We start from the raw sequence: 13,547 nt of genomic DNA, 5'->3' as shown, positions 1-13,547 counted from the left end.
ATCTATCTTTCTGTTTTTGTGCCAGTACCATACTGGCTTGATTACTGTAGCTTTGTAGTATAGTCTGAAGTCAGGGAGCCTGATTCCTCCAGCTCCGTTTTTCGTTCTCAAGATTGCTTTGGCTATTCGGGGTCTTTTGTGTTTCCATACAAATTGTGAAATTTTTTGTTCTAGTTCTGTGAAAAATGCCAGTGGTAGTTTGATAGGGTTTGCATTGAATCTGTAGATTGCTTTGGGTAGTAGAGTCATTTTCACAATGTTGATTATTCCCATCCAAGAACATGGTATATCTCTCCATCTATTTGTATCATCTTTAATTTCTTTCATCAGTGTCTTATAATTTTCTGCATACAGGTCTTTTGTCTCCTTAGGTAGGTTTATTCCTAGATATTTTATTCTTTTTGTTGCAATGGTAAATGGGAGTGTTTTCTTGATTTCACTTTCAGATTTTTCATCATTAGTGTATCGGAATGCCAGAGATTTCTGTGCATTAATTTTGTATCCTGCTACTTTACCAAATTCATTGATTAGCTCTAGTAGTTTTCTGATAGCATCTTTAGGATTCTCTATGTATAGTATCATATCATCTGCAAACAGTGTCAGCTTTACTTCTTCTTTTCAGATTTGTATTCCTCTTATTTCTTTTCCTTCTCTGCTGTGGCTAAAACTTCCAAAACTGTGTTGAATAAGAGTGGTGAGAGTGGGCAACCTTGTCTTGTTCCTGATCTTAGTGGAAATGCTTTCAGTTTTTCACCATTGAGGACGATGTTGGCTGTGGGTTTGTCATATATGGCCTTTATTATGTTGAGGAAAGTTCCCTCTATGCCTGCTTTCTGCAGGGTTTTTATCATAAATGGGTGTTGAATTTTGTCGAAAGCTTTCTCTGCATCTATTGAGATGATCATATAGTTTTTCTCCTTCAATTTGTTAATATGGCGTATCACGTTGATTGACTTGCGTATACTGAAGAATCCTTGCATTCCTGGAATAAACCCCACTTGATCATGGTGTATGATCCTTTTAATGTGCTGTTGGATTCTGTTTGCTAGTATTTTGTCGAGGATTTTTGCATCTATGTTCATCAGTGATATTGGCCTCTACTTTTCTTTCTTTGTGACATCCTTGTCTGGTTTTGGTATCAGGGTGATGGTGGCCTCATAGAATGAGTTTGGGAGTGTTCCTCCCTCTGCTATATTTTGGAAGAGTTTGAGAAGGACAGGTGTTAGCCCTTCTCTAAATGTTTACTAGAATTCGCCTGTGAAGCCATCTGGTCCTGGGCTTTTGTTTGTTGGAAGATTTTTAATCACAGTTTCAATTTCAGTGCTTGTGATTGGTCTGTTCATATTTTCTATTTCTTCCTGATTCAGTCTTGGCAGGTTGTGTATTTCTAAGAATCTGTCCATTTCTTCCAGGTTGTCCATTTTATTGGCATACAGTTGCTTGTAGTAATCTCTCATGATCTTTTGTATTTCTGTAGTGTCAGTTGTTACTTCCCCTTTTTCATTTCTAATTCTATTGATTTGAGTCTTCTCCCTTTTTTTCTTGATGAGTCTGGCTAATGGTTTATCAATTTTGTTTATCTTCTCAAAGAACCACCTTTTAGTTTTATTGATCTTTGCTATCATTTCCTTCATTTCTTTTTCATTTATTTCTGATCTGATCTTTATGATTTCTTTCCTTCTGCTAACTTTGGGTTTTTTTTGTTCTTCTTTCTCTAATTGCTTTAGGTGCAAGGTTAGGTTGTTTATTTGAGATGCTTCCTGTTTCTTTTTTTGTTTGTTTTTTTTTTTTGTTTTTCTTCTTTGCGGTACGCAGGCCTCTAACTGCTGTGGCCTCTCCCGTTGTGGAGCACAGGCTCCGGACGCGCAGGCCCAGCAGCCATAGCTCACAGGCCCAGCCGCTCCACGGCATGTGGGATCCTCCTGGACCGGGGCACGAACCCGCATCCCCTGCATCGGCAGGCGGACTCTCAGCCACTGCGCCACCAGGGAAGCCCCTGTTTCTTAAAGTAGGATTGTATTGCTATAAACTTCCCTCTTAGAACTGCTTTTGCTGCATCCCATAGGTTTTGGGTCGTTATGTCTCCACTGTCACTTGTTTCTAGGTATTTTTTTATTTCCTCTTTGATTTCTTCAGTGATCACTTCGTTATTAAGTAGTGTATTGTTTAGCCTCCATGTGTTTGTATTTTTTACAGATCTTTTCCTGTAATTGATATCTAGTCTCAGAGCATTGTGGTCGGAAAAGATACTTGACACAATTTCAATTTTCTTAAATTACCAAGGCTTGATTTGTTACCCAAGATATGTTCTATCCTGGAGAATGTTCCATGAGCACTTGAGAAAAATATGTATTCTGTTGTTTTTGGATGGAATGTCCTATAAATATCAATTAAGTCCATCTTGTTTAATGTATCATTTAAAGCTTGTGTTTCGTTATTTATTTTCATTTTGGATGATATCTCCATTGGTGAAAGTGGGGTGTTAAAGTCCCCTACTATGAATGTGTTACTGTCAATTTCCCCTTTTACGGCTGTTAGTATTTGCCTTATATATTGAGGTGCTCCTGTGTTGGGTGCATAAATATTTACAATTGTTACATCTTCTTCTTGGATCGATCTTTTGATCATTATGTAGTGTCCTTCTTTGTCTCTTCTAATAGTCTTTATTTTAAAGTCTATTTTGTCTGATATGAGAATTGCTACTCCAGCTTTCTTTTGGTTTCCATTTGCATGGAATATCTTTTTCCATCCCCTCACTTTCAGTCTGTATGTGTCTCTAGGTCTGAAGTGGGTCTCTTGTAGATAGCATATATATGGGTCTTGTTTTTGTATACATTCAGCAAGTCTGTGTCTTTTGGTTGGAGCATTTAATCCATTCACGTTTAAGGTAATTATCGATATGTTATGTTCCTATGACCATTTTCTTAATTGTTTTGGGTTTTTTATTGTAGGTCTTTTCCTTCTCTTGTGTTTCTTGCCTAGAGAAGGTCCTTTAGCATTTGTTGTAAAGCTGGTTTGGTGGTGCTGAACTCTCTCAGCTTTTGCTTGTCTGTAAAGGTTTTAAAATCTCCATAAAATCTGAATGAGATCCTTGCTGGGTAGAGTAATCTTGGTTGTAGGTTTTTCTCCTTCATCACTTTAAATATGTCCTGCCAGTCCCTTCTGGCTTGCAGAGTTTCTGCTGAAAGATCAGTTGTTAACCTTATGGGGATTTCTTTGTGTATTATTTGTTGTTTTTCACTTGCTGCTTTTAGTATGTTTTCTTTGTATTTAATTTTTGACAGTTTGATTAATATGTGTCTTGGTGTGTTTCTCCTTGGATTAATCCTGTATGGGACTCTCTGTGCTTCCTGGACTTGATTAACTATTTCCTTTCCCATATTAGGGAAGTTTTCAACTATAATCTCTTCAAATATTTTCTCAGTACCTTTCTTTTTCTATTCTTTTTCTGGAACCCCTATAATTCGAATGTTGGTGCAGTTAATGTTGTCCCAGAGGTCTCTGAGACTGTCCTCAGTTCTTTTCATTCTTTTTTCTTTATTCTGCTCTGCAGTAGTTATTTCCACTATTTTCCAGGTCACTTATCCGTTCTTCTGCCTCAGTTATTCTGCTATTGATCCCATCTAGAGTATTTTTAATTTCATTTATTGTGTTGTTCATCGTTGCTTGTTTCCTCTTTAGTTCTTCTAGGTCCTTGTTAAATGTTTCTTGCATTTTCTCTATTCTATTTCCAAGATTTTGGATCATCTTTACTATCATTATTCTGAATTCTTTTTCAGGTAGACTGCCTATTTCCTCTTCATTTGTTAGGTCTGGTGGGTTTTTATTTTGCTCCTTCATCTGCTGTGTGTTTTTCTGTCTTCTCATTTTGATTATCTTACTGTGTTTGGAGTCTCCTTTTTGCAGGCTGCAGGTTTGTAGTTCCCGTTGTTTTTGGTGTCTGTCCCCAGTGGCTAAGGTTGGTTCAGTGGGTTGTGTAGGCTTCCTGGTGGAGGGTACTAGTGCCCATTTTCCGGTGGATGAGGCTGGATCTTGTCTTTCTGGTGGGCAGGTCCACGTCTGGTGGTGTGTTTTGGGGTGTCTGTGGACTTGTTATGATTTTAGGCAGCCTCTCTGCTAATGCGTGGGGTTGTGTTCCTGTCTTGCTAGTTGTTTGGCATAGGGTGTTCAGCACTGTAGCTTGCTGGTTGTTGAGTGAAGCTGGGTGCTAGTGTTGAGATGGAGATCTCTGGGAGATTTTCGCCATTTGATATTATGTGGAGCTGGGAGGTCTCTTGTGGACCAGTGTCCTGAAGTTGGCTCTCCCACCTCAGAGGCACAGCACTGACTCCTGGCTGCAGCACCAAGAGCGTTTCATCCACACAGCTCAGAATAAAAGGGAGAAAATGTAGAAAGAAAGAAAGAAAGAGAGAGAGAGAGAGGGAGAAAGAAAGGGAAAGAAGGGAGGGAGGGAGGGAGGGAAGGAAGGAAGGGGGGAAGGAAGGAGGGAAGGAAGGAAGAAAAGAAAGAAAGAGGAAAGGATAAAATAAAATATAGTAAGATAAAAGTTATTAAAATAAAAAATAATTATTAAGAAAAAAAAATTTTTTAAGAAAAAAATGGACGGATAGAACCCTAGGACAGATGGTGACAGCAAAGCTATACAGACAAAATCTCACACAGAAGCATACACATACACACTCAGAAAATGAGGAAAAGGGGAAAAAATAGTAAATCTTGCTCTCAAAGTCCACCTCCTCAATTTGGGATGATTCGTTGTCTATTCATGTATTCCACAGATGCAGGGTACATCGAGTTGATTGTGGAGCTTTAATCCGCTGCTTTTGAGGCTGCTGGGAGAGATTTCCTTTTCTCTTCTTTGTTCGCACAGCTCCCGGGGCTCAGCTTTGGATTTGGCCCCGCCTCTCCATGTAGGTCGCCGGAGGGCGTCTGTTCTTCACTCAGACAGGATGGGGTTAAAGGAGCAGCTGCTTCAGGGACTCTGGCTCACTCACGCCGAGGGGAGGGAGGGGTGCAGATCCGGGGCTAGCCTGTGGCAGCAGAGGCCGGCGGGACGTTGCACCAGACTGAGGTGCGCTGTGCGTTCTCCCAGGAAAGTTGTCCCTGGATCCCAGGACCCTGGCAGTGACGGGCTGCACAGGCTCCCCGGAAGGGAGGTGTGGATAGTGACCTGTGCTCGCACACAGGCTTCTTGGTGGCGGCAGCAGCAGCCTTAGCACCTCATGCCCGTCTCTGTGGTCTGCGCTGTTAGCCGCGGCTCACGCCCGTCTCTGGAGCTCCTTTAAGCAGCGCTCTTAACCCCCTCTCCTCGCGCACCAGGAAACAAAGAGGGAAGAAAAAGTCTCTTGCCTCTTCGACAGGTCCAGACTTTTCCCCAGACTCCCTCCCGGCCAGCTGTGGTGCACTAGCCCCCTTCAGGCCGTGTTCACACCGCCAACCCCAGTCCTCTCCCTGCGCTCCGACCAAAGCCCGACCGTCGGCTCCCAGCCCCGCACGCCCCAGAGGGTGAGCAGACAAGACTCTCGGGCTGGTGAGTGCCGGTCGGCACCGATCCTCTGTGCGGGAATCTCTCCGCTTTGCCCTCTGCACCCCTGTTGCTGCGCTCTCCTCCGCGGCTCTGAAGCTTCCCCCTCCGCCACCCGCAGTCTCCGCCCGCGAAGGGGCTTCTAGTGTGTGGAAACTTTTCCTCCATCACTGCTCCCTCCCATTGGTGCAGGTCCCATCCCTATCCTTTTGTCTCTGTTTGTTCTTTTTTCTTTTGCCCTACCCAGGTACGTGGCGGAGTTTCTTGCCTTTTGGGAGGTCTGAGGTCTTCTGCCAGCGTTCAGTAGGTGTTCTGTAGGAGTTGTTCCACATGTAGATGTATTTCTGGTTTATCTGTGGGGAGGAAGGTGATCTCCGCCTCTTACTCTTCTGCCGTCTTCCCGATTCCCCCCCCCCCATAATTCTTTCAGTCACTTTTACAAGTTCTTTTTATTGTGGTAAAAAATACATAATGTAAAATTTATTATCTTAACCATTTCTCAGTGTATAGTTCAGTAATGCTACATTCACACTGTTGTACAACCAATTTCCAGAACTTTTTCGTCTTGCAAAACTGAAACTCTGTATCCATTAATCAATTCCCGTTTTCATCTCCCCCAGCCCCTGGCAGCCACTGTTTCACTTTCTGTCTCTATGAATCTGACTACTCTAGATACCTCACATATGTGGAATCATGCAGGATTTGTCCTTTTTGTGACTGGCTTCTTCCACTAAACATAATGTTTTTAAGGTTTGTCCATATTGTAGCATGTGTCAGAATTTCCTTTTTTTTTAATTAATTTTTATTGGCATATAGTTGCTTTAGAATGTGTTAGTTTCTGCTGTACAGCAAAGTGAATCAGCTATACATATACCTGTATCCCCTCTTTTTTGGGTTTCCTTCCCAGTTAGGGCACCACACAGCATTGAGTAGAGTTCCTTGTGCTATACAATAGGTTCTCATTAGTTACCTATTAGAATTTCCTTCCTATTTAAGGCTGAATAGTATCCCATTGTATGTATACACCACATTTTGTTTATTCATCTGTTGATGGACATTTGGGTTGCTTCCACCTCTTGGTTATCGTGAATAGCACTGCTATGAACATGTATGTGCAAATATCTTTTCTAGATCCTGTTTTCAGTTCTTTTGGATAAATATCCAGAAGTGGAATTGCTGGATCATATGGTAATTCTATTTTTAATTTTTTGAGGAACCACCCTACTGTTTCCATAGTGGCTGCACCATTTTATATCCCACCAGCATCACTCAAGCGTTCTAATTTCTCCACATTCTGTTCAACGCTTGTTATTTTCTGGGAGATACACACACACACACACACACACACACACACACACACGTGCCATTCTCACAGATGTGAGGTGATACCTCATTGTGGTTTTGATTGCATGTCCCTGATGATTAATGATGTTGAGCACCTTTTCATATGCTGTTGGTCATTTGTATGTCTTTTTAGGAGAAATGTCCATTTAAGTCCTTTGCCCATTTTTTAATTGGGTTTTTTAGTTGTTGTTGAGTTGGAGTTCTATCTTTTCAGTTACTTTTTGATAGTAAAAAGTCCTCTAGGCACCTTTAGTAACAACTATCTCATGTGAGTAATTTATATGCTGCCTCCAGTGTCATAATCAAACTCCAAACAGTATTTCAAACTAAGTGTCTCCCTCCTAATTTGGCCTGCTTTGGGCTGAAATGCCTAAAGTGGGGGTGCAGGCCTGGTCGACTTCTGCCCTTCCTCCTGGCCCAGAAACAGGCTCCATAGCTAGAGCAAAGGAAGGGAGAGAGGTGAGGCAGCAACGTTCACTGCTCTTGGGGGATGTTCAGTGCTGATTCTTCTGTGTGTTCCTCAGACCCCTCATGTGCCACCTGGGCTCTTTCTCCTCCTGCAATTCCCCTACTTCAGTGGTGCCTCCTCCAGGCAGCCCTGGGTCCCTGGTTCCCCTCCAGACTGCCCCTCTCTCCCCCATCCACATGGCTAGCACCTGAACCTCAAGCATCACTCAATAACAGATGTCTTCCCAGCACAAACGCCTCTTCTCCAGGCCCCTGGCAGCCACCGTCCTCGCCTTTGGACTTTTCCTGGTGTAAATAGAACCTCAAGTCTGTGCCCCACAGACTCTAGGAGTTTATCTGAGTGCTCTCATTAGAGATCCTCTCACTTGGCTTAGCCCCCTTTCCTCTGCTGGGGAGAGGACGTGGGAACACACCATGCTCCAACAATGTATTTCAAAGAAATTCTCTATGCTAGCTGCTTCTGCCTCAGCTCTGATTTTCCTAGGACCTTGAGGTGGCTGTTTTGGTCACCTCGTTGGCTAGTACTGAGTAGGTGATCAAGCACATCACTTCAGAACACGGGAGGAAGTGCCATTTATTATTTGTTACGACCTTTTGGGGCATCCCTGGCTGAAACTCAGGCATGAGTCCCATTTTAACATCCTGTTTTCTGTTTATTGATCCCCAACTACAATCCAGACCCGCTAGGCCCTTAATACATATTATGTGACAGCCTTTCAAAGAGTCTGGTCCATAACTCCAGGATGTACTATTCAAACTACAGATCTAGAGATTGGCTAGAGATTTATCTTTTCAAATGATTTTAGTCAACTGTAAGTTTAGGCAATTATGCTTTAAAGGTATTTCGACCCTTGTGATAAACCCAGTCAAAGTTGTTGGCAGGAAACTGGCCTGTTGCTTGAATGACCTTCCCAAGCAAGTTCAGGTGAGACTCTTTTACATAACTGCTTTAAATGGAGATCACTTAGACCTGGGGAATTTGGTTTTTAGCCATTTTGCACACGTGTTACACAGCCCTTGAGTAAAAAGGTGAAACTCATTTCGTTCCAATGTACGTAAAGCTTCTCAGTTAAGTAGAATGCTGGAAGTGGTAAATATTTTTTGATTTTCTGGTTAACTAGTCAAAAACTCCTTTCAGTTTCAGTTTTAGTTTTTTAAAAATATACTTCTGAAATGTGTCGGTTTTCTTTCCTATGTTAGATCATAACTGAATCCTTATTTGGTTAGGAATATTACAATTCACAAGGCTCATTATATGAATTCTTTGTACAGCATTACAGATCTAAGAGCTGTAGAAGATTAAGGATCTGCCTGAATTTTTGTGCTTGAATTCCCAATTCAAACTTATTTTGGTTCTTTCTCCTCAATATGAAGTTCACTTAACTGAAAGCCCTGTGTGGTAAGGTCTGGATCAAAGTGTAGACTTCTGTTTGGTTTCAAAGAACAGGACTAGAATGGGCCCTTTCCCTTGGAGATAGCAAAGGATTCAATGCCAATGCCAGAATGGTTATCTCTAAAAGCACATAATTTTTACTTGGGGAGTAGAAGGGGAGTGGGGATCATTGTCTCACAGACATAAATAACAAGAACACTCACTTTTGTAGAGCGGTTACTACATGCCAAGCACTATTCTAAATGTTTTCATACCGAGGACCTCTTTTAATCTTCACATCAGCCTGATGAGGCATGTGCCATTCTCATCTCCATTTTATGGATTAGAAAATGAAAGCTTGGAGAGGTTAAGTAGCTTTTCTAAGGTCACATAAGGTCAAACCCAGGTCTGCTCAATTCCAGAGCCCAGTTACTACTCAGTGTTTGATCCCATCTACCTGGGAAGTTTGTTGCCCCCAGTTGCGTAGGCAAGACAGTCCACCACAATAAAAGCACAGACTGGAAGTCAGAAGTCCTAGGCTCAGGCTTCAGCTCGTGCACTAAGTGCTGGGTGACCGTGGTCACTGCAGTTGATGGTTATGGACCCAAGTACTCACATCTATCAAATGAGGGCACTGGGGACTTCCCTGGCGGTCCAGTGGTTAAGACTCCGCGCTTCCACTGCAGGGGGCACGGGTTCTATCCCTGGTCGTGGAAGTTCCACACGCCACCCAGTGTGCCAGTAAATAAATAAATAAAAATTTAAAGCAAAAATGAGGGCATTGGACCAAAATCACAGCTTCCCACTGTGTTCCTCAGAGTCCTGGTGCCCTCAGCAGCCCCACTAGGCTGCAGTGTCCCCTTTTCCTCTTTCATACGTTGGGATTCCACTTGTTTGGATGGAGGGGGGTGGGTGGGGACATGGAGAAGTTTCCATTGAAAAAAATGTGAAAAAGCAATAAATAAAAGCAGGACAATGAATCAAATAACTACCTGGGTTCTCTGTAGGCCTGAGGTTTTTTGACACTTGAGACTACTTTTTCTTCCATTTTGAGGGGAGACACATGCTCCTGTTTTTTTTCCACTGATTGAATATATTACTTTCCCACCCAGTGGAGTCACTCAGGTATTGGCACCGTGTTTGTGTTAGAAAGGGATAGTTGACTATTTCTTGGCCTGATGACTGTCACTAGCTTTAGGGGATGAGGGACTGAGACAAGTGAGTAGTTAGTTTCAATGCACATCTGATTTTTTACTGACTCTGTTGGGGAGATGTGGGGGGTGGATGCCCACACTTCCAAACAATTCTCTGACACCAGCTGGTGTCAATTCAACTCACTTCTCTCAGTTCTGAGTTTCTACCTGGAGATAGCATCAGATTGCACAGGTTATGGGCTCAGTCCTACCAGACTGCCCCCATCTAATTAGATGCCAATTGCAAATTTACGTTGCTCAATTAATTTGCTAGACGAGCTCAGGGAACCACTTCACTTACTAGTTTATATATAAAGAATAGAACTCAGGAACAACCAGATGGAAGAGATGAATGGGGAAAGGGGCATAGAGCTTCCATGCTTTTGGAGCTAGTCACTCTCCCAGCACCTCCATGTGTTCCCAACTCAGAAGCTCTCCTTACCAGTCCTTTTGGCTTTTTATGGAGGCTTCATCACATAGTTGTGATCAATTAAATCATTGGCCATGGGTGATTGAACTCAGCCTCCAACCCTTCGCCCCTCCCCGAGAGCTTGGGGGTGGGACTAAAAGTTCTAACACTCTAATCACATGATTGGTTCTATTGGCAACCAACCTCCATCTTTAGGTGCTTTCCAAAAGTTACCTCATTAGCAGAACAGAAGACACCTTTATGCTCTCATCACTTAGGAAACCGCAAGGGTTTTAGTTCTGTGCCAGAAACAGGGACAAAGACCAAATAAGTATTTCTTACTGTACATCACAATATCACAGTCATTTTTCCCACAGAAAAGCCGACGCTTCAGAGCAGACACTCTTTAGACAGCTCCAAACTTGCGGAGAAAGTTGAAACCGCGCAGCCACTGTGGATAACGTTGGCACTGCAAAAGCAGAAGGGGTTTCGGGAGCAGCAAGCGACTCGAGAGGAGAGGAAGCAAGCCAGGGAGGCCAAGCAGGCCGAAAAGCTCTCCAAAGAAAACGTAAGTAGCTTAGCCTTCAGCTTTAACTTTGTTTTCCTGAGCTTGGCTCTCTCTTCTTTTGGCTGCGCTGCGCAGCTTGCGGGATCTTAGTTCCCCAACCATGGACTGAACCTGGGCCCCGGCAGTGAAAGGGCCGAGTCCTAACCGCTGGACCGCCAGGGAGTTCCTGAGCTTGGCTCTTTTAGTTCACAGGATTTAAGACGACAATAACAAAACAAGGCTAGCTGAGAGTGGTGGAGAATACTTAGACAGTAGAGCAATAAATAAGCTGACCACTGTTAGGACAAGGAGGCGTTTTAGGTTAGAAATTTGGTTTCCTTATGCTCTTCGGTTAGCCTGATTTGGCAGAATCCGCTCACACAGGTTATATGAGAAATACAAGAAGCATTTTATTTGAGCAGTGAGTCGAGAGGAAATTAGGAATCTTGCTCTGTGGCCCTGACGGTATAGTTAATTTGAAGGGCTCTTCTGGGAGAGTATGTAGCATCCCCTCTTCGGGACATGTGCACTGAGCAGCTCGGTGGTTGAGCACACACTGCTCCCCCTTGCAGTCTGGCCCCTCCTCTGGGACCAGAGAACGGGGGGCTGGCCAATGGAAGCCTCCAAGGCCTTGCCTTGCATGGTCAGTCTCCCCCTGACTTTCTCTGTCCATCCAGGTCAGTGTCAGCCCGCAGCCTGGAAGCAGCAGTGTCAGCAGAGCTGGTTCCCTGCACAAGTCCACCGCTCAGCCAGAAGAGAAGAAGCCAGAGACAGCAGCGTCCAGGCTCGAGCGCCGAGAACAGCTGAAAAAGGCCAACACTCTTCCTACATCTGTGACAGGTAGAGAACAGGTCCATTTCTATTTAACCGTACTTAAAAGTTTTTCTTCTTAGGGTGTGTTTTATTTCCTCTAGCGTCATAACAAGCACAGCATTTTAGGCATTTCAGAGCACAAGCTTTCTCAGAACCCCATTCATCAACTCTGACACTGATAAAGCTCATCAGAAACTCACCCACTATCAGTGGTGTGATGATAAACTTTTAACAATCAGTTCTTCAGGGAGTGGAGAGACCTCTGATTTGTAGTATTTGCTGTGGTGTATATACTCGCAACCATGGCTAATTTCAAGCTACTAATGTGATACCAAGTGACTCGTTATATTCCTGAACCTTTAACAAGGTGATATGAGCCCTCTCCAACTCCACTGCCTGTAGTCCAACAAAATTAGGTTTATTAACTTCCTGCAGCAAGGAAGACTGCACACCATAAGCACCTTCTAAACAAAACAAGAGATAAGATTATATTAGGATTCAGGGGAAAGGTGAATTTTAGGTAAAATTTAAATGAAGCAGTGACTCAAAACAAAGTAGTTGATATCAAGCCTGAGCTGAAAAGTGGACTCAGGAGCCTGTTTCCTTTGATACCACAAACTTAAGGTAAATGTGAGGAAGCTACATTGGAAAACCCCTACCTGGAGCTGTGCTCCAGTTGGAAATGGAAATCGTTTCTCTGAATCATGGTCATCCAAGTGGCTCAGATGCTCCAGGCAAAAGTGGGGTGGTCCCTGGTCCCTTCTCACTGATGTGATTTCAGACAGCAAATTTCTGACCCAGGTGTGACTTTACAAAGTTGTTGTGCTCTAAGTCCTTGATGTTAATTAACAACAGCAGTGTTTATATGTTCATGACACATAGGAGACACATGCACATTAAAAAAAAAACTCTTTATTCTGTTAAAAGATAAAATGATCCAATAATGTTTTTAACTATTTCTGTGTTACATATCACTTGGAGGATGGAGGGTCTGAAAGAACTTCCTCTCAGGGGTTATTAGGGCATCTGATTTCCCACTAGGCAGCCCTGTTCCTCAGAGGACACCCAACTTCTGGACCCAAGATTTTTTTATGCCTTGGATACCTGCTAGCTGAGGTCTGGAAATGTAAAGAGGTCTCACTATTAAAGCTATATTTACTATTAGGTGAGGAGAAAAAAACTTTATATTTGAAAACCACTTTGGAGCATTTTCTCAAGAACCTCCAAGGGCATTATTTCGTTTGATCTTATACTCAGGAATTAAGGATTCTAAACATCATATTGGTGTGTGTCAAGAGAGAATTCTTGCAGAATAGTGAAAGCTCCAAGGTCAGAGATCAACCTCTGTCTGCCTGATTTCTTAGAGCACCAAAGGGTTAATGCAATTCAGAGCTGGCTCCACCACACAAAGCCTCACCACACAAAGGAACACTCACCACACAAAGCCTCTAAGGTCTGATAAATAGTGATAGGATGCAAAGGAATTGTCAGAGGAGTCTGAGTGATAAGAGCTGGCAGGATCCATGGGCCTCAGAGGGAGGAGGGACCCAGGGCATGCTTGGTAGAGGAGGTAGCTTTTAACCTCACCAGCTAACAGGTTCAAACTTCAAACTACTTGGTTTAAGCTTTTTCTTCATGTAATTGACTGGTTGTATGCCTAGAATCACAGAATTTACCTCTTATTATTACACAGGCATAGCTTCTGTGCACAGAGAAAATTAGGTTTCTAGAAATTCTCTGAAATTAGAATCGACTGCACTGTGATCACCATAATTCTGTATGTAACAGTTATGATCACGTAGCTTTCTTTCTCTAATTCTTCTCGCCAAAGATACCCAGTGTTTCACTGGGTTTTCCTTTCTGAATCTCATACTTCT

The 13,547-nt window shown here is 43.0% G+C and overlaps 1 protein-coding gene across 5 annotated transcripts in view; it reads left to right on the top strand.

The window, feature by feature from the left end:
* The window catches only part of CRACD (capping protein inhibiting regulator of actin dynamics), a 313,346-nt gene that overhangs the window by 257,771 nt on the left and 42,028 nt on the right, over positions 1-13,547 (top strand). For all 5 annotated transcript variants that reach the window (XM_049709289.1, XM_049709290.1, XM_049709291.1 and 2 more), the window contains 2 exons: positions 10,688-10,878; positions 11,535-11,697. In XM_049709289.1, the coding sequence (XP_049565246.1) occupies positions 10,688-10,878; positions 11,535-11,697 (354 nt within the window). The remainder of the gene's footprint in view (positions 1-10,687; positions 10,879-11,534; positions 11,698-13,547) is intronic.

Source organism: Orcinus orca, chromosome 4, assembly GCF_937001465.1.
Source record: "Orcinus orca chromosome 4, mOrcOrc1.1, whole genome shotgun sequence".
Classification (NCBI taxonomy): Eukaryota; Metazoa; Chordata; class Mammalia; order Artiodactyla; family Delphinidae; genus Orcinus; species Orcinus orca.
The sequence above is the reverse complement of the archived record's forward strand: the minus strand, read 5'-3'. Positions and strand labels throughout refer to the sequence as shown.